Here is a 21316-nt window from a genome sequence, read left to right as displayed (position 1 = left end):
ATAATGATTATATGGTGTAAATGATGATGATGAAGATGTTGATGATGATGATGATGATGATGATGATGATGATGATGATGATGATGATGATGATGATGATGATGATGTTGATGATGATGGAAAATCGTAACAGAGAGAGAGGGAGAGAGAGAGAGAGAGAGAGAGAGAGAGAGAGAGAGAGAGAGAGAGAGAGAGAGAGAGAGAGAGAGAGAGAGAGAGAGAGAGAGAGAACTCAGAACTCAGAACTCAGAACTCAGAACTCAGAATTTTTATTGTAAACTGTAATGTTATGACGTCATTAAAAACCGTGTTCTATTGTCAATATGCAAGAACCCTGACGTAAAAAGGTTGCTGGGGATTCTGGGAGAATCATGGCGGAATAAATAACACGCTAACCCTCCATGCCTGTGTCTGCTTCATTTATAGTCTACCAGTTTGTTTATATATATGCATGTGACCGTCCAACACGACGAGAACACGACATGGTGTCAGAAGTGGGGTGGTAGCGAAGCAGTGAGTGTGAAAAACTTTATGTACGAGATTGCAAGTCGAAAGTTTTGTTCGCGCGTGCCGTAGAGCATTTTGTTCGATCTAAAATCGCGTACTCCGACAGCAGCAAACTAGATGTAGCGTCGCAGTAGGAAGCGCACACTCCAAAAATAAAGAAAGGTGTGGTTCAGTGGTACGGATTCAGCAGAGATCCAGTATGGCAGAGCAGCCGAACCAACCACCATTACAGGCAGAGAGGAGACATTACACAGCCAATGTTCCAATACCTTCAAAGCTGGTTATGGAAGGCAACTTATCCCAAAACTGGAAGAAGTTCAAAAGACAATGGGACAATTATGAGATTGCTTCTCGACTGGACAAAGAAGAAGGAGAATACCGGTGTGCAGTGTTGCTTGCCTGCATTGGCGAAGATGCAATGGAGGTGTATGACAGCATGAGGTTCTCTGAAGGTGAGAACAAGAAAGACATAAGCGTTGTCATCAAGAAACTGGAAGAATTTTGTGTGGGAGCCACGCATGAAGCGTTCGAAACATACAAATTTCACATTCGACGCCAGGATTCGTCTGAGTCGATCGATGCGTATGTGGCAGCCCTTAGACAACTTGCTAAGAACTGTAATTATGGCATCATGGAAGACCGTATGATACGGGATAGAATTGTCGTTGGTGTCAAAAGTGATACCATGCGGGAGAAACTTCTTGAAGATTCAACACTGACTTTTAAAAAAGCAGTAGACATATGCAGAGCTTATGAGTCATCCCAGCAACAACTCCATGAAATGTCTAAGGAAACAACAGTGGATCGCCTAAAGGGGGTTCCGAATGCTATGCAAAAGGGACAGCATCCGAAAACACAGTGGAAGCGTCCAAGCCGAAATCTCGGAGAAAGGTCACAAAAGTGCACCAGATGCGGTCGAGATCAGCATGGCAGAGAGTCATGTCCTGCCGCGAAAGCCGAATGCAGAAAATGCCTGAAGAAAGGACATTATGCAGTTTGTTGTTTCAGCAAGCCCATCAGCCAAGCTTCTGTGAAGGAAGTGAAAGATGAAGCATATCTGGGAGCAGTGTCAAATGCAGGAACTGACGCCTGGCATGTGGACGTTCAGCTAGAGCAGTCAAACATTCAGTTTAAGATGGACACTGGAGCAGACGTAACAGTGATGCCAGCAGTGATGGTACCCAAAAACAAATACCCGCTTGAGAGGCCTTCGAAAAGACTCTTTGGCCCAGGTAAAATTCCACTAAAAGTGCTTGGACAGTTCACGTCAAAAATGAAAGTCAAGAACGCCATGAGCATTCAAGACATCTACGTGGTTGAAGACCTAGAAGAACCTCTGTTAGGGAGACCAGCAATTCAGGCGCTAGGACTCGTGAAGCGTGTGGAAACGGTGAAAGAAGGCGACAAGGAACGCATTCAGAAGACTTTCCCCAGGCTGTTCTCTGGACTTGGGAAAATGAAAGAGACTTATACGATTCGCCTGAAGGACAGTGCAGTGCCGTATGCAGTGACAGCACCGAGACGTGTTCCACTCCCTTTTCAACAGAAGGTAGAGGAGGAGCTTAGGCGACTGCAAGATCAGGAAGTGATTCGACCAGTCAACACTCCAACTGACTGGTGTGCCCCCATCGTTGTGGTGCCGAAAGCACATAATGATGCAGTGAGGATCTGTGTAGACCTTACCAGACTGAACGAGAGTGTCAAGAGAGAAAACTATCCTCTTCCGTCTACAGATCAACTCCTCGCACAGTTAGAGGAGGCAACAGTATTCACTAAACTGGACTGCAACAGCGGTTTCTATCAAGTTCCACTGGAGAAAAGCTCACAAGAGTTGACGACCTTCATTACACCAATCGGACGTTTTTGTTTTCAACGTCTACCCTTCGGAATCTCGTCAGGGAGCGAGGTTTTTCATCGCATCATGTCGCAGCTGTTGTCAGACATTCCAGGGGTCATATGCGACATAGATGATGTGTTGGTGTACGGACGCAACCAAGTCGAGCATGACCAACGTCTGAAGCAAGTACTTGAAAAGCTTCAAGATGCTGGTGTCACACTGAATGACAAGTGTGCTTTCGGCCAAACAAGCATCAAGTTTCTCGGACACGTGATCTCCAAGGATGGTGTGCAGATGGATCCGGACAAGGTGGAGGCTATCAGGAACATGCCTCGACCTAAGAGCGTCCCTGAACTACGACGTGTTTTGGGACTGGTGAACTTCGTCCGAAAGTTCTCCCCTAACCTGGCAGAAGAGACCAGACCTCTACGTGATTTGCTGAAAAAGGAAATTCAGTGGACATGGGGAGACGCACAGGAGAGAGCGTTTCAAAGACTGAAAGAACAGCTGACCTCACCACCAGTGCTGGCTCACTACAGCACATCCTTGCCTACCAAAGTGTCAGCTGATGCTTCGTCGTACGGGCTGGGAGCTGTCCTTCTCCAGGAAAGAGACGGTGAATGGCAACCCGTATTCTTTGCTTCAAGATCTATGACGTCCACCGAGCAGCGGTATGCCCAGGTGGAAAAGGAGGCATTAGCGTCTACGTGGGCCTGCGAGAAGTTCGCTGACTTCTTGATTGGTCTTCCCTCATTCACCATAGAGACAGACCACAGGCCGCTTCTGGCACTCCTCAAGTCAAAACAGCTAGACGAGCTTTCGCCACGGATTCAACGGTTCCGTATGAGGCTGATGCGGTACCGGTATGACGTGATCTACACAGCTGGTAAGGATCTGACAACTGCTGACGCCTTATCGCGTGCTCCAGTCGGATCTCCACAGACGTCAGACTTACAGCTTGACAGTGATGTTGCAGCATACGTCAAGTCAGTGGTGGAAGGATTTCCAGCGTCAAAGCAGCGCATGGATGAAATCAGGGCCAAACAGCAGAAAGATATAATTTGCTGCAAAGTGAAAGACTACTGCAACAAAGGATGGCCTGATGTTAACAAGGTTGAACCAGACCTTAAGCCTTTTCACACAGTGAGAGACGACCTGACGGTACAACAAGGACTGTTGTTGTTCAGGGACCGTCTTGTCATTCCAGAAGTGATGAGGCAGGACATTCTCAGCAAAATCCACGGAGGTCACCAGGGCATCGTAAAGTGCAGAGCGCTGGCAAGATCTTCAGTGTGGTGGCCAGGACTTTCCACAGACATAAAAGTCATGATAGAAGAATGTGCAACTTGCGTGAAGGAGCGCAAACCACCACCAGAACCATTGCAACCTACACCAGTGCCAGATTATCCATGGCAGAAAGTGGGTGTCGACTTGATGGACTGGCGTGGAAACGACTACCTTGTGGTGGTGGACTATTTCTCGAGGTACATAGAAATGGCACTACTACGTTCGACCACCAGTGAAACTGTCATCCAACACCTGAAGAGCATCATGTCCAGGCATGGAATCCCGGAAGTCATGATGACGGACAATGGCCCTCAGTTTGACGCTGACAAGTTCTCAAGGTTTGCTGAAGAATATGGCTTCACCCATGAAACCAGTAGTCCACGGTATCCGCAAGCCAACGGAGAAGCTGAACGAGCAGTGCAGACCCTCAAGCAGCTGCTCCTGAAAGCTGAAGATCCGTACGTGGCCATGTTAAACTACAGAGCGACGCCTCTGCAGTGCGGTTTCAGTCCAGCGGAAAGACTTATGGGACGTCGTTTGAGAACCAAGGTACCTGCCGTTCCCAATCTGCTTATTCCAGACTGGCCAAAGTTCCACGACATGCGGTCAGCCGATGTCCAGCAGAAAGAGGCACAGAAGAAAAACCACGACAAGCGACACCGAGCTCAACCCCTTCCTACCCTCAAGCCAGGAGAACGTGTGTGGCTGAAAACACCTACGGAGAAAGAAGCAGTCATCTTGCGACCAGTTGCTCCGAGGTCATACGAACTACAGACAAAGACGGGCATCCAGAGAAGAAATCGCCGACACCTCAACAGACGTCTGAGTGATGCACCAACCCCAAAGCAGTCACCAGACAAAGCGTCAACAACCATTCCTCCTGATGCGGGACGCCCAGGACATCGCGGGGAGGACGGTGGTTCTCCTGATCCGTCCTCAGAACAAAGGGAGACAGATTCTCCGTCTGAGGGATTGCCCAATGAACGGCCTGTGACCACAAGAAGCGGTCGCGTGGTCAAGCGGCCTAACATTCTTGATCTGTGACTTTTGGTTATGTTTAACTAGTGTGAAAGAAGCACAGGAATGTTTTCTTTTGTTGAAGTTTTCATCTATGAAAGTCATACTCATAGTTACATTGAAGAGCTAATTTGCTTTGTTTTCTAAAAGAAAAAATAAGCGTAAAGTAAGGGTGATGTAATGTTATGACGTCATTAAAAACCGTGTTCTATTGTCAATATGCAAGAACCCTGACGTAAAAAGGTTGCTGGGGATTCTGGGAGAATCATGGCGGAATAAATAACACGCTAACCCTCCATGCCTGTGTCTGCTTCATTTATAGTCTACCAGTTTGTTTATATATATGCATGTGACCGTCCAACACGACGAGAACACTGTTGTGTTTGTACAAGGGGGGAGTAGAGTTTCCATTTCAATGTATACTCTCTCAGAGACAAGTAAGAACAAGTGCATATACAGTGCTAAGGGTTGAAACATATCGATCGGAAATCATTTACACACATTCATTTTAGCCTAGCAGTTGCTGTCGATGCCTGAATGCATAAAATGTATACCGGGAGAGTGCCCACAACCTACTTTTGTTTTGTGTTAGTAGTATCTGCATTGACGAGTTTTCGAGTTGACCAATTTCAAAGACATTTTCCAAGTAAGTTTCTCTTATATCCGAGTATACTGGGCACTTAAAAAGAAAGTGGTGCTCGTTTTCGTGAGGGTATCTGCAAAGTGGGCAAACATGGGAACCGTTTGCAGAGTATCTCTGTTTGTTGCACATCAAGGGTGAAACCCCAAGTCTGAATTTTGTGAACACTTTTTGAATATATATGGATTGTCTATTTGGTCAAGGTACCTTTCTCTTCCAAAATCAGGTTTAAACAATTTGTATGTGTCATACCTCTCACTGTCTTCCAGCTTACTATGCCAGTTCTGGATAAAGCAGTCTTTTAGGCGTTGTTGAAAAGCCTTGATAAAGTGTTTTTCGTTGCCGACATAGCCGTACGTCCACACATGTCCAAACCCATTTTCACATAGGAGGTTCCTGACCCTAGCGGACCAATTGTCTGTCCCTCTGTCTGCCATGTTCCTCATCATCACATGGGCCATTTTTACATATCTTGTGTTGGGGAGGCGATTTAGCCGCAACCAGTATTAAACGCATCTGGAAGCAGCGAGAACTGATAGGGGAAATCTACCGAGTTCTCCGTATACCATGCAGTGTAAGGTTTGCGGAAAGCGAGAGAACCAGAAAAAAAGAGAGAGAAAGAGAAAGAGAGAGAGAGGGAGAGAGAGAGAGAGAGAGAGAGAGAGAGAGAGAAATAGAGAGCGAGAGAGAGAGAGAGAGGGGGGAGGGAGGTAGAGCGAGAGAGAGAGAGAGAGAAGAGAGAGAGAGAGAGAGAGAGAGAGAGAGAGAGGGGGGAGGGAGGTAGAGCGAGAGAGAGAGAGAGAGAAGAGAGAGAGAGAGAGAGAGAGAGAGAGAGAGACAGAGAGAGACAATGAGACAGAGAGAGACAGAGAGACAATGAGACAGAGAGAGACAGAGAGAGAGCAATCAGATATTCTACACATCGTCATTGTGTCCAGCTGCCTAAGCTGGTCACGAACTTCTATTAGCGACTTCATCTCCAGATTGCACTGTCAGTGGCCTAGGGCTACTATTCAGGGCTTTTTAAATCTGAAAGCCATGTAGACTCTACGGGTACAAACACTGCGGATGTAAGTACAGAAGAAAGAATGGCACAGCTAGTAAAAAAACCCAACTAGTATGCTTACTCTGAACTAATTAATTAACGATAACCATCATCTGTAACAGCGCTAGACGTGATTATGCGCTGTCTCTAAATAACGACCCGGCTACCTTTCACTGCAGTGATTAACTTCCTGCCTGCCTACCTGCCTGCCGTCCAGCCTGTCAAAGTAACTAAGTAAGTAACTAACCGTGTGGCAAAACCAAGACGTTGTACAGAGGAGCTTGTATAATCCCCACCAGAAAGAACGAAAGGAAAAGATAAGAGAGAAACTAAAACTGAAACTGAAACTGAACTTTATCACCAATGGATAGAGGTTTTAGGCAAAGCCTAATCTTACAACCTGTCCCTTATACACACACTTAATTCAGACGCACAGAATATAGATGGTAAAATTGACAAGGTTATTGTTTCTTACAGACGTACATAATGTAAATAGTAATAAGAAAAAGGGTTATGGTTTTGTATACACACTCAAAAATGGGAAAAACAATATAGTGTGGAAATTGCAGCATAGTGTGCAATGTCGTAACGAAATCTGGTAATTGCCGAATTCGTGAAATCGGCAACCTATTTGCCGAATTCGTGAAATCGGCAATCGCTTGCCGAGAACGCGAATTCGGCAGGCTATTGCCGAAATTGTGAAAGGCCTGATTAAAGTTGTCGAATTCGTGAAATCGGCAACTGATTTCACGAAATCGGCAATCGATTTCACGAAATCGACGATTTTGTCGATTTCACGAATTCGGCAACTTGTGTGTGTGTGTGTGTGTGTGTGTGTGTGTGTGTGTGTGTGTGTGTGTGTGTGTGCGTGTGTGTGTGTGTGTGTGTGTGTGTGTCTTGTGTGGTGGTGGTGGTGTGTGTGTGTGTGTCTTGTGTGGTGGTGGTGGTGGTGGTGGTGGTGGTGGTGTGTGTATGTGCATAGAATGACAATGGCATGAACGAGCACGGCATTTTTGTTTGTTTAATAATTATCATTGCTGAAGACCATGCATGTGCAAATTTCAGGGAAAAGGGGAAATTTCAGGGAAAAGACAAGTTGGAAAAGTAGATAAACAGAAATTGCTCAAGACGACATGTAGTATCCATGTCTAAGGTAAGTTAAGCAACAAAATACAGGGACAAGAAACAACTGAAAATAGTAGTAATTGCTCAAGACCATGTATGTGCAACGTAAGTGATGTTACGCCACAACGTCAGTCGCACGAAACGTCGGGGACAAGAGAAGTCGAAAAAGTAGGAAAACAGGAATTGCTCAAGACGACATGTAATATTCGTGAGGGCCCCAAAGGGTTTAAAATCGTGATCGTGATTGGCGTTTTTTGACCTTTCTGTGACCGTGATTGCCAAAATTTCCATTTCTGTGATCGTGATGGGACTTTGCCCGTGATCCGTGATGACAAAAAAATCAAGTCTCGTGATCGTGATCGTCATTTGTTTTCGTGATCGTGATGGGCATTATTGCAAAGCATTTTATTTTCAACGTACATTTTTCACAGCTGTATCACTCTATTATCCTCTATTCGTCAAGGAGCCAATCCCGATTGAAGGGAAGCAACAACACATTCAGAAATATGATTTTGACAGCGATTGCTTCCCTTTAAGAGAACCAATCACACAAAAAAGAGATCCAATCAAAAGGCGAATTGCAAAAGTCTGCCAAACTTCATCCAATGGAAGGGCTTCGTGCTAAAGTTTTGAGTGCATTCAGTCAAATTCGAATTCGAAGATCAAAAATGGCGTGCAGCGGTACTGTCATCGAACTTCTGTTATATTTTGTGGATGCAAGCCAGACCAAAGCAGGCGGCGAGAATGCCTTCCTTGGTGGAAAGGTCAGGCTACGGGTCCGTCTTTCCGAAGACGAAATGTCAAGGTATGTTGATCTATCAGGGCCGGACTAGGTAAGTACTGGAGGGGGGGGGGGGTAACAGATGGGGGTCCAGGGGGCAAAGCCCCTTGGTGGGGGTCCAGGAGGCGAAGCCCCCTTGCTGGGGGTTGGAAGGGGGCGAAGCCCCCTTGAAGCTGAACCTTTTTGGTAATCTTGAACTTTAGCGTGTTAAATTCATAGCTCAGTATCCAGTGACATTCTTGACTTATTTTTGATACAAGTCCATGTAAGCAAGCCAAAGAACATTTGTCGCGAAATTGATTGACGGATTGAGCTCGAAACTTAAGCATAATTAATTAATTTGGTTGTTCAATCGACGAAAATGCACCGAAAATGGCGTACGTTGTCAACCATGGGACATCATTTACACGAAAGAGTTGTCTCCCTTTGCCCGCTCATACGGATAATTCCTTCTTTGACCCATGTAAACGAAATGCATTCGTACAGTTCATCGGAGTTCATTCCGTAACTTCAAAGGGATCTAAAATGACTTGTTATGATTACAAGTGCAGGTTCTACAAATTTGGAGACTTAAATGCCTCTGAATTATGAGCTATGAATTTAACACGCTAAAGTTCAAGATTACCACGTTTTTTGATGTTTCTGGAGGGAAAGGAAGCCTCTCCTTGAACGAAAAAGGTAAATTCGACAGCAAGCTGTATAGGCAATGAAGAAGAATTGAGATTGTAAGGACTCATACTTTTCATCACAAAAATCGTTGAAGAAAAATGTCTTTCCAAAGGGGGTGAGAGGTGCGATTTCTCCTCGGATTTCATGATGATCCAGATGCAACCCCCCCTCCCTCCCCCACATAAAAAAGCGTTTGGGAGGTACATGCTTAAGCCAGGGGGGTGGGGTTGCGCAACCCCTGTAACCCCCCCCCCTAGTCCGGCCCTGTCTATGTTGCTCTATGACTGTTCTGAATGTAGGCAAAGATCTTGATATTTTTTCAAGATCTTTGAGTTTGATTGAGATTATTGACATTGTCGACATTGCCACGTCCGGCTGTCACTCGCTCAGTGTGACCTCGACTGGCTCGAGTCTGATCGAGTCTGCGTGTAGCCAAAACCGAAACTAGAAATGTGTTTTTCATCCCAGCAACGTGGACACGCTTGGCATAGATTCTAATTGTCGCTCCTTTGCATTAAGCTTGGATTTATTTTAGCGCCTGTAAACTTATCAACAATGGGTTAAATTCAGGAACTATGGCGGGGAGACGTGCCAATTTGGGTCAATTGATCCTCATGTCAAAGTCGATCAAAGTCATGTTCGTTGGGGATTTTGTTATTATAGACTCTACCATCACACATGCATGTACTTTAATTTCAATCCACCGGAACCCCTGTAAACCCCCCCCCCCCCCCGGCTGTCAAAAAAAAGAAAAAAATTAATACTAACTTTAAATTAAATAATGAGTGGCCGCTGACACCAGTTGATCATGTTTAAAATCAAGGATAAGCCATACATTTTTCATAAAATAACTAAAACTCTTCAGCTTCTGGGGGGCTAAGCCCCCCAGACCCCCCAACGGGGCCTTGCCATGTACCCCACAAGGGGTCTACCCTTGGACTCCAGGTTGTAACCCCCCACCCCACCCCCTCTGGCTTAACTGCTCCGCCCCTGGAGTGTATATTCCTGTGAGTGTGTGTGAGACAGAGAGAGAGAGAGCGAGAGAAAAAAAAAATGAAAACAACATTCTTGTTACTGATTACAAATCATGATATGTATTTCTATGTGTGTGTGTGTAAAACAATAGATTGGATCCAGAGGAGCGAATTACTGTGTGGTTGTGTTTTCTTTGACACGTGCTTTCTGTACCTGCAACTTTTACCGTGACCGTGATTTGCCACTGGTGTTCGTGATCGTGAAAACAAAAAGCAAGGTAACTGTGATCGTGAAAGCTAAAATTTCCCTTCCCGTGATCGTGATGATACCCCCCCTTTGGGTTCCTCATTCGTGTCTAAGGTGAGTATAAGCTACCATAACGTTCCAGGAAAATACAAGGACAAGAAACAACTGAAAATAGTATTATTGATCAAGACCATTTATGTGCAACGTAAGTGATGTTACGCCACAACGTCACAACGTCAGTCCCACGAAACGTCAGGGACAAGAAAAGTCGAAAAAGTAGGAAAACTGTAATTGCTCAAGACGACATGTAATATCCGTGTCTAAGGTAAGTATAATGTATCATCCATGTGTAATGTTACAAGTAAGGTAACACCACAACTTTCCACGACGTCTTATTTGTTGGTACATTTCCCGTTTCTTGGGTGGCAGTGGCTGTTGCACTTCACGGCGGATTTCTTGCATGTGCATCGTTTTGATGAGCAGGTTGACCCGCAAGAGCACTTGGAAAACCCTTGTCCGCCATGAGCGGAGTGCAGACCTGCAAGGTGCCTCACCGACATCATTTCGGGGTTCACATCTCTGACGATATTGCTATCACCTTTTAACAGCTCGGATCGGCTGAATGTGGTATTCACAGTGCCGTGCTCGGTGCCAATCCGGTGAGTTTCTCTGGTTGTCACTTCAACCACTACACCTGGAATGTTTCTGCTATCAAGGCGTCCTCGATCAAATTCTGAAACTGGTATGAGGACGGCATCTCCGACCTGAAAAGGTGACAGCCTTTGCTTCGTTCGCCTGAGCATTTCACTTCGGCTCTTATCCTGTCCCTTTCTTGCTTCTTCTCTACGCGTGTTGATCAGAGCTACGTGCGTTGTCAGTGGATCTACAGTTTCAGATATTGCGTCGTCTTCTCTTGTAGACGGGGCAACGCCGTCATCGGCATTCGTAGATGACCAACTGTCATTGACGGGGCTCATCTGTGAAGCGAGACTACCCTCGAAATCTGTTTCTTCTTCGTCCTCGTTGTCTGTGTCAGACCTGGCCTTTGTTTGAGTCGCACGTAGATGGGCTATTGCAGCACTGACTGACTCATGTTCTGCGTCTTCTCTTGGAGAAGGTCCTGCGGCTTGCGGAGATAACCTACTGTCATCGATGGGGCTCATCTGTGGAACGAAATCTGTGTCATCGTCGTCTGTTTCACCATGTGGGGGTGTAGTATTTGCTAGAAGTCCAGCAAGCTCTTCTTCGGTTTCCATCACATCATTAGGGAGGCTAGTTTTCTGCAGCCCAACCAGTGGCTTTTGGCCAAACATGACCTCAAAGGGAGAACGGTTGTTCAAATTTCGATGCGCTGACGAATTCTTTTGCAGCATGACAAATCGCAGACCTTCCGCCCATTTGCTGCAGGAGTTGTCTGTTGTCCATGCAATTAACATCTGCTTGATGTCATGGTTTGATCTTTCGACGCTACCTTGGCTTTGGGGGTGCCTCGGCCGCCCATGCACGATCATCAGCGAAGGCCACAATTCTTTCAATTCGTATACCACTTTCGCCGCGAATTCACGACCATTGTCGCTCTGCAAGATGCATGGGGCTCCTATCAGTGTAAAAATATCAATCAAGTTGTAGGCGACTTCTGCAGCGGTCCTCGACTTCAGTGGTCTCAGAAAATTGAACTTAGTGAAGTGATCCTGGTAGTTCATTATATTCACGTAGTCTCTATCTGGCTGTGACTCCATGATGATGAGGTCCACCTGTCCTCGCGAACCCAAGCCCGAACTGCATAATGGTTTCACCACCAGTCCCTTGTTTGGCTTTGACTTCTTCTTCTGACACGATTCGCAGTTTGCTAGGAATATGGCCACCATCCGTTCAGTAATATTGCAGTATTTGTCGTGAAGTCCGAGGCGTGTCTTCTTTACTCCTCCGTGTCCGGTACTGACATGGGCCTCCAGGATGCGTTGGAATAAATCCTCCTTGGTTATCAAGTACCTTGGGTGTGCGGTGGCATCGTGTCGTTTCTGGATTAAAGAAAATCGAGTTTCAAAACGGGCAATAGATAGTATGTTCATGTTGACAGATGTATTGTTATTAGATAAATGTCACACACACACACACACACACACACACACACACACACGCACACACACACGTCTGATTTCCATAAATGACTAACTACAATTGCGAGAGAGAGAGAGAGAGAGAGAGACAAAGACACAGAAATAGACAGAGAGAGACAGACAGACAGACAGACAGACAGAGACACAGAAAAAGACACACAGAGAGAGACAGAGAGAGAGACAGACAAACAGACAGAGAGACAGCAGAGACACAGACAGAGAGAGACAGACAGACAGACAGACAGACAGAGAGAGACAGAGAGAGAGACAGACAGACAGAGAGACAAAAGAGAGAGAGACAGAGACAGAGACAGAGAGACAGAGAGAGTGAGAGAGAGAGAGAGATAGAGAGAGAGAGACAGAGAGAGAGACAGAGAGACAGACAGAGAGAGAGAGTGACAGAGCGAGAGTGAGAGAGAGAGAGAGGAGATGTTTATTACCTTTACTATTCTCTGTGAGCCAGCTATGTCCAACAGTTCAAACCGGCTTCTCAAATAGTAGTAACCGCGATCTTTGGTTTGCTGACCAGCAAGTGTTGAAATCATTGTATTGTAATCCTTTCTACTTGGTAGAATGTGCACGCTAAATTTCTCTTTTCTGATGGCATCATCAAACCTGTCGGCAAACAGCGCCTCCATCATTGAAAGCTTCCTTGTTATGAAGGAAATTGTGAATATAATTTGGGCTCCACATTTTTCTTTTTAAAGGGTGAGTATTTTTCACCGTTTATTTCAACTACATAAAGACCGATATGCACGTGAAAGTGACTGAACATTGTGGAGTTAAACTCCAAGTCGACGGGGTTACCACAGGACGAAGAAGAAGAAGAAGATGGGCACAGAGAACAGTTCAGTTTGCCATCAGTCGCGTGACAGCTCAGCTACACTACATTCTGTTGCACCAAAACATGTTTAAAGTTGCCGAATTCGTGAAATCGACAAAATCGTCGATTTCGTGAAATCGATTGACGATTACGTGAAATCCGTTGCCGATTTCACGAATTCGACAACTTTAATCTGGCCTTTCACGATTTCGGCAATAGCCTGTCGAATTCGCGTTCTCGGCAAGCGATTGCCGATTTCACGAATTCGGCAAATACGTTGCCGATTTCACGAATTCGGCAATTACCAGATTTCGTTACGACACATATATAAACATCCAAAACAACTAATAACAAAAGGGAGAAAAAAAAATGTGGGGAGGAATTGTCCCAATCATTTGCATACATGTATATCATTATCAATACGTACACATAAAGAACAAATCAAAAGACAAACATAACTTCACTAAATGTAAAAAGCACTAAAATATCAGACATAAAAAGTGAGAGAGAGAGAGAGAGAGAGAGAGAGAGAGAGAGAGAGAGAGAGACAGAGAGAGATAGAGACAGAGACAGAGACAGAGAGACAGAGAGAGATAGAGGTAGAGAGCGAGCGAGAGAGAGAGAGAGAGAGAGAGAGAGAGAGAGAGAGAGGAGTGAAGGGGGAGGGAGAGCGAGAGAGAGAGAGAGAGAGGGAGACAGAGAGACAGAGAGAGAGAGACAGAGAGAGAGACAAACAGAGAGACAGACAGGAGAGACAGAGAGATAGTGAGAGTGAGACAGAAAGAGACAGAGAGAGAGCAATCAGATATTCTACACATTATCGTCATTGTGTCCAGCTGCCTAAGCTGGTCACGAACTTCTGCTATTAGTGACTTCATCTCCAGATTGCAATGTCAGTAGCCCAGGCCTACTATTCAGGGCTTTTCAATCCGAAAGCCATGTAGACTCTACGGCTACAAACACACGGTTAACCTTTATACACTGCGGATGAAAGTACAGAAGAAGGAATGGCACCGCTAGTACAATAAAACAACTAGTATGCTTACTTTGAACACCTGTCTGTGTGTCTGTCTAACCAAAGAGTGTCCGTAGGGAAACACTCTTTGGTCTAACTGAGATCGGCTTCCTTTTGCTCAATCTGCGTGGCTGTGTGTCCGTGTGTCTAACTACAACGCTTTGGTTTTTCTTCCTTTTTGTTTTGCCAAACTTAGCTTAAATGTCTGTCTGTCTATCTGTTTGTCCTGTTAAAAAATAGTCGTAAAAGTAAAAAAAAAAAAAATCTTGTCCGGGGAACGTCCCGGAAGGAAGAGAGGGGCTAGACTTGGAGAGGGGCTAGACTTGGAGAGGGGCTAGACTTGGAGAGGGGCTAGACTTGGAGAGGGGCTAGACTTGAAGAGGGGCTAGACTTGGAGAGGGGCTAGACTTGAAGAGGGGCTAGACTTGGAGAGGGGCTAGACTTGGAGAGGGGCTAGACTTGAAGAGGGGCTAGACTTGAAGAGGGGCTAGACTTGGAGAGGGGCTAGACTTGGAGAGGGGCTAGACTTGGAGAGGGGCTAGACTTGTTTGTTTGTTTGTTTGTTTGTTTGCTTAACGCCCAGCCGACCACGAAGGGCCATATCAGGGCGGTGCTGCTTTGACATCTAACGTGCGCCACACACAAGACAGAAGTCGCAACACAGGCTTCATGTCTCACCCAGTCACATTATTCTGACACCGGACCAACCACTAACCCCATAATGCCAGACGCCAGGCGGAGCAGCCACTAGATTGCCAATTTTAAAGTCTTAGGTATGACCCGGCCGGGGTTCGAACCCACGACCTCCCGATCACGGGGCGGACGCCTTACCACTAGGCCATCGTGCCGGTGGCTAGACTTGGAGAGGGGCTAGACTTGGAGAGGGGCTAGACTTGGAGAGGGGCTAGACTTGGAGAGGGGCTAGACTTCCATCTAAAAAAACAACAATTACTGGTTGTTGTTTTTTGATGAAAGACGCTTGTTCATTTCAATGTTTGTGATGTTAATTTCAATGTTTGTTATGTTCATTTCAATGTTTGTTATGTTCATTTCAATGTTTGTGATGTTCATTTCAATGTTTGTTATGATCTCAGGTGCCAGGAGACTGGTTCCGAGTAACTCTCACTTACCAGAGTACACATGACGTATGCATTTAGAGCGCTTACTTTCCTTTGCTTATCAGATGTTTTTCTCCCGTACCACGAGAAATAGCGTCAGCTGCTCACTCAGACACATTAACACAGGACCAACGACATATTCATTCAGCTAATGGCCATGTATCATGAAGCAAATGTGATCCGCGGAGGAATAACAAGCTAGGCTATATCTGCAACCAACGTGATTTCGTTGAGAAAGCACGTGTAATATGGCAATAGCCATGCACCGATACATGACCTGATTTTCTGTTGCGGAGACGGACTGCCTCAATGATAGGATGTTATTCGGTGGAAGTCCTGCTGTGCTACACAATTATTTATTGTGTTTATACAATGCGAACTATCGTAATGAAAATGCACCATCTTTTCCCCCGTGTTATAGTTGTGATTTGGCCAAAAAAAAAATAAATGTTTACGGTATCCCGACCGACCCTATTTTTTCGTGCGACCCTAGACTTTTTTTTTGGCATTTGGGGAACAAAAATTAAAAAAGTCTTTGTTTTTTGGCAAAATAATTTAATAACTTAAAAATATGGGGGTTTTTTGAGAAAAAAAAATCCCGACCTACCGACCCTTTTTTTTTTGTGTGCATGTGTTACCGTAAACAGACTATTTTTTTTTTTGGGGGGGGGGGGGGGGGGGGGCCTTAGCCGGAAATTACGAATACAGCGCTCGCCGTCGTAATGAAAATGTAGTAAGGGACTTCTTTTATCCTTTCAGCTCGTTATCAATTGTTGTGAATTGCCGGAAGTTTTATTGTGTTACAAATTCAGAATCTGTGTTTGCTGGGGCAATGAAAATGCAACAGGGGACTTTTTCCTTGGTGTTGTGGGACGATTAATTCTGCATGGTAATCGTGACATCAGTCTGCCATCCCGTCTCGAACGGTTTGCAATTGCTTTCGATTTGCGATAGATTGAATTTCGATCAGATGTACCCATGGGAATCCTCGCACCAGTAAACACACACACACACACACACACACACACACACACACACACACACACGGAAGCTGAAAGACAGATAGGGGTACAAATGGATGGACGAACTAAGGGTGAAGGTGTCAACGGAGAGACAAGGTAGACTGCCGGTGGACTAACGGACTAACCAAGTGGACGATGTACTTACTAAAGTAATCAGTAACAAAGTAGAACCACAAAGAGCTTTGGCCACTAATGGTCTTTGTTAACAAACCCTTGGGCTCACATAGAGCTTCAAAGCTAATTACACCCCCGGTATAGGGGTGTGTATAGGTTTCGGTCGATGTGTTTGTGTGTTTGTGTGTCTGTGTGTTTGTGTTCGCATATAGATCTCAAGAATGAACGGACCGATCGTCACCAAACTTGGTGAACAGGTTCTATACATTCCTGAGACGGTCCTTACAAAAATTGGGACCAGTCAAACACACGGTTAGGGAGTTATTGGTGGATTAAGATTCTACAAGGACTTATAGAGTGACATATTAATGGTCAAAGGGAAATAACCTTCTCAGTTGGTGGCAGGGAGAATGGTTATTTCCCTTTGACCAACGGGGGTGTTTTTCCTACCTCGAAGGAATTTCTTGTTTTCTTCAGTTTTGTTTGCCCTATTGTTCTTTCCTGGCTTCCAGCTGTCTTATACCTCTCAGAGGGTATACTCTTAATACAATTGTGTGTCTAGTCTCTTTGGTCCATTTTTTCTCCTTATCTTTAATTTTCTAGATTCTTTTTCAAGTGTATTTCCTTTTCTCTTCTTTCAGGTGATTGGGTTTTCAATTTAATTTGAATTTGTTTTTGTTTGTTTGTTCGTGTTTGTTTCAAAAACATCAATCACACAATTAGTTTTTATCTTCTTGTAGGGAAGTTCATTCTGTGAAATATTCTATCCTCATAATTTGTGGTCCCGTCTTAGATGGAATGCGATCTGTTTGAACCACTGATTTTAAAACGATAACTTGGCAAGGAAATTTAAAATATATGTTTGTGCATTTCGTACTAGGAAAGTGGACATCTTTCGTTCTGCAGCCATTACTTTACTAATAAGAACAAACGGACCGACAGACACAGAGATTGACGCACCGAAAGTGTGACGATGCTGACCAATTACTTATGTGGTTTAAAATGAAACTGAAACAGTCCAGTGTTAGTATATATGTGCGTTAGTATATATAAAAAAACAAATTCGTTTTTACCGTTGGAAAGTATTTTTAATAGGCAGTTACAGATAAGAAGCATTTTTGTGTGAGTGTTCGAAGAACAAAACGTTAAAAAAGTTAGCTTGTTGTACTCGATAAGTTGTATTTAATTCATTGTATGAGATATTGTTAGTTGTTGTTATTTATTTGAATAAAAAAAATTGAAAAAAAACCACACACAAAAAACAGTCCAGTGTCTGTATTACGGTTGGTTAGTTGCGTGCGTGCATGCATATACATGTGTGCGTGCTTGCGTGCATGTGTGTGTGCGTGCCCGCCTGTGTGCGTGCGTGACTGAGTGCGTGCGTTTGTGTTTGCGCACATTGATCGCGCGAAGCAGGTCAAAAATAGGTACATAAACGATTAATCATAAAATAATGAAGAATAAAACGAACACCTGTTACTCTAATTAAGTAAAGCTGACTTCTGACCCATATCAAGCAAATGACACACGATCGATTTCTCATCGGATATAGAGCACGAAGCGAGGAGCGTAACGTGCAATCATGTTCAGTATAGAATAGCAATATATCTGATATTGTGAAATAGAGACAGGCGTGTGGGAAGCATTGTGATAGCTTGATCGACGTGGGTTTTGGCTAAATTGTACGTTCCTTGAGCAGGGGCGGATCAGTTGCTTTGTAAGGGGGGGGGGCACTTTGAATCGAAAGTGAATGCGATGGGCGCGAAGCGCCCGAATTTGCTAGGGGGGTCCGGGGGCATGCCCCCCCGGAAATTTTTTTTGCCCAAAGAAGCAAAATGGTGCCATCTGGTGCCATTTGAACTTAGAAATGGTCATAGAATCAGCATAGAAAAATCTTTTTTTTTTCTTCTTCTTTTTTTTTTTTTTTTCGGGGGGGGGGGGGGGGGCACGTGCCCCCTGTGCCCCCCCCCCCTCGTCCGCCCCTGTTGAGGTACAATGAGTGCGCGGTTGATAGAAACTAGGTGATATTATCTGAATAATTATACTGGGTTGTATGCATTTTTGCACACCCCCCGTCGAACATTCCATTAGCCCCTCCTATTCTCGGGCATGTGAATAAATAGGAGAAACAAACCAAGAAACACTCACACAAACAAACAAACAAACAAACAAACAAACACACACACACACACACACACACACACACACACACACACACACACACACACGCACACACAAACCAACAAACAGACAAACAATTGCATCAACTCACGCGTTGTGATCTCGTAGGTGCCCTTGTACTCGGAGGTCATGAACTGGCGGGTCAACGCCGACTTGCCTGACCCCGTCGACCCCATCATCAGCACTTTGTAGTAAGCAGACGCAGGGGTTACCCTGACTTCCGCCGCCTTCGGGGGCGCTGGCGCAGCAGCGCTGTCTTCCGAGTGTATACTCCGGGACCTGGCCTTCTTGGACGAGGACACTTTGGTGGAAGATCCTCCACCTGGATGAACCTGCCCCAGGTGATCTATACTCCCGAAGCTGCCGTTAGACACCAGGCTGTGCGTGGATCTCTTGAAGGAGTCGCCGTGGTTCACGATGCCTTTGGAGGTCGTCTTGAAAGACCTGACTCTGCACAGGCCGGCCTTTTCGGGCTCCGGAGGCGGCATCCAGTCCGGGTTGGGGAGGGAGAGGAAGAGCTGGCTGGTGGGCAGGGAGTTGGTTCGAGGCCTCTGGGCTGCCGCGATGTCCAGGGAGAGTTTGGGGCGGGGCCTGTTCTTAAAGGAGGAGGAGCGAGAGTGAGGGGCGGAGGCCGAATCACGGAGCGGAGACACCCTCAGGAACTTCTCGTCGGGATCTGTGATCCTCTCCCCTTCCACCAGAATGTCCATCGTCATTGTTGCCATGGTGATTGATTGTGTGCAGACAGATATTACTCACAAATAATTGCAGATATTACTGAAAACGTTCACAGTTTTCGTAACTCCTTGCGTTCCCCAAATGTACTTGGGATTTATTTTCACTTGAAGTTCAAAGACAGCTTGAACCGGAGTCTCTTGTTTTCTAGGTTTAATCACAGCACCTGTGCATCTTCTAGAGATGGGTTTATGTTGGTAGCTCCATGCTGTGGAATGGCACACAGTTACCCAAAAGCTTAATCTCTTCAAGAACACTCGCACAAAACTTTGTCACATTAGATTCAGACTAGCATAACCATTCCTCCCGTCGATAAGAATGTGCCAGAACAGGTCCAGGAAGCAAGTAGTCCTTTATGAAACGTTCAACTCGATTCTGCCACACCGGTTTTATTGTACTTGCGGAGAAAAGCAGCTGGGACGGTGGGATGATTGACCGAAAGGTGACGAACCTCCGTCGTGGTCTGTACTCCGCTGAAAAAGAAAAGACACAGGTTGTCATTACGAAAGCGTTATTGATCTAAAACTAGTAATTCTCATCACGGCGGACGTCGAACCCCTGCTTTATTTTACACACGCACAAGCGCGCACACACAGGCAGACAGACATAAAGACAGAAAGACACACGCACCCACGCACATACGCACGCACTGACGCATGTACGCACGCTCACAGACAGACAGACAGACAGACAGACAGACAGACAGACACACAGACAGACACACACACACACGCACGCACGCGCGTATGCACACACACACGCACACACATTCGCTCTCACTCTCACTCACACACACACACACACACACACACACACACACACACACACACACACACACACACACAGAGAGCCAAGCTGTTGCCATTCAGACGCCCAGCTGGTAGTTTGAGCATTAGAACAAAAACAAAAATATGAAATGCAAAATCAAAAGGTTATGAACTAAGATGAAGAACCCCAGGACGAAATCGTGTCCAAACTATAAATCCCAATTCAGGAAACACTCGACAGATCCTACAGCATGGAGAGTGTTTCTTCGTGAAATAAAAATCTCAGACAAAGGATCAATCATCGACACATCCTTTTGAATAAAAGGGCGCTGTTGCACGACAAATCAGCTTGAATGATGACAAAGGAAACAGAAACACCCAGCATCTTTGTTCAAAATAGCTTTTTGTTTGTACCAGGAAGCGCTTTGCCACATCTCGTTTAGTATTTAATTATCTCCCTCAATATCATCTGACAAAGAGAGCGTTAACTGCATTAACAGTAAACGCAGACCAATAAGTAAATCAACAGATCTTCCGACAAAGAGAGCGTTTCCACATCCTGGAACGCAGAAGAATTAGAATGACAGACCAGGGAACCAACCATCAACACAATTATTGAGCAAAGGGAGCGTTTCTGCCTCATCAAAGCAGACCAAAGAAGTATCAATCAACACAATCTTTCATAGAAGGTGTTTGTTTACCATGAAACCAGCAGACCAAGAAATCAATCAGCCAACAAGCATGATTGTTCTCTAGAACAAAAGACCGACCAAACTGGCTAACAACACAGACGCTTCCGTATCCAGCCACGTACACTACACACACAAAACACGATCACCTGGCAAACCCAGGAATTTCCGTATCCAGCAAGAAAGCTTTTTGTCAAAATGACGCACACAAGGTGCTGACTGTGATGAGTTTCTTTGGGAGGTTCCGGGAAAATGAAACGCACTCACGCGATGTCAACGCAGACGGAATCGAAGTCTCGCATTGTTTGGAGAGAGGTGGGAGGTTTCCGAGACGGATTTTAGTGCGAACGCTTAGCTTGTACGAAAAATGATAGTTTGAAGTGTGCGACGATCTCAGTTGACTCGAAAGAAAACAGCCTGTGTGTGTGTGTGTGTGTGTGTGTGTGTGTGTGTGTGTGTGTGTGTGTGTGGGTAAGGCATGTGGATGAGTAAGATGCTTGTGCATGAAGAAGCATCAATTCAAGTCATCGTACAGTTAGCTGTTTACAGTTTGTCCGTTTGTCTTCGTCTGCCTACTTGGCTGTCTGTTCTGTATGTCATCTA

The 21316-nt window shown here is 45.3% G+C and overlaps 1 protein-coding gene across 2 annotated transcripts in view; it reads right to left on the bottom strand.

Moving 5' to 3' along the window:
* LOC138964326 (GTP-binding protein REM 1-like) overlaps positions 1–21316 on the bottom strand; it is a 140847-nt gene that overhangs the window by 76939 nt on the left and 42592 nt on the right. For both annotated transcript variants that reach the window (XM_070336247.1, XM_070336254.1), the window contains exon 2: positions 18614–19730. In XM_070336247.1, coding sequence (XP_070192348.1) covers positions 18614–19247 — 634 coding nt within the window. In that variant the 5' untranslated portion in view covers positions 19248–19730. The remainder of the gene's footprint in view (positions 1–18613; positions 19731–21316) is intronic.

This window comes from Littorina saxatilis, linkage group LG1, assembly GCF_037325665.1.
Source record: "Littorina saxatilis isolate snail1 linkage group LG1, US_GU_Lsax_2.0, whole genome shotgun sequence".
NCBI classification, from domain to species: domain Eukaryota; kingdom Metazoa; phylum Mollusca; class Gastropoda; order Littorinimorpha; family Littorinidae; genus Littorina; species Littorina saxatilis.
The sequence above is the reverse complement of the archived record's forward strand: the minus strand, read 5'-3'. Positions and strand labels throughout refer to the sequence as shown.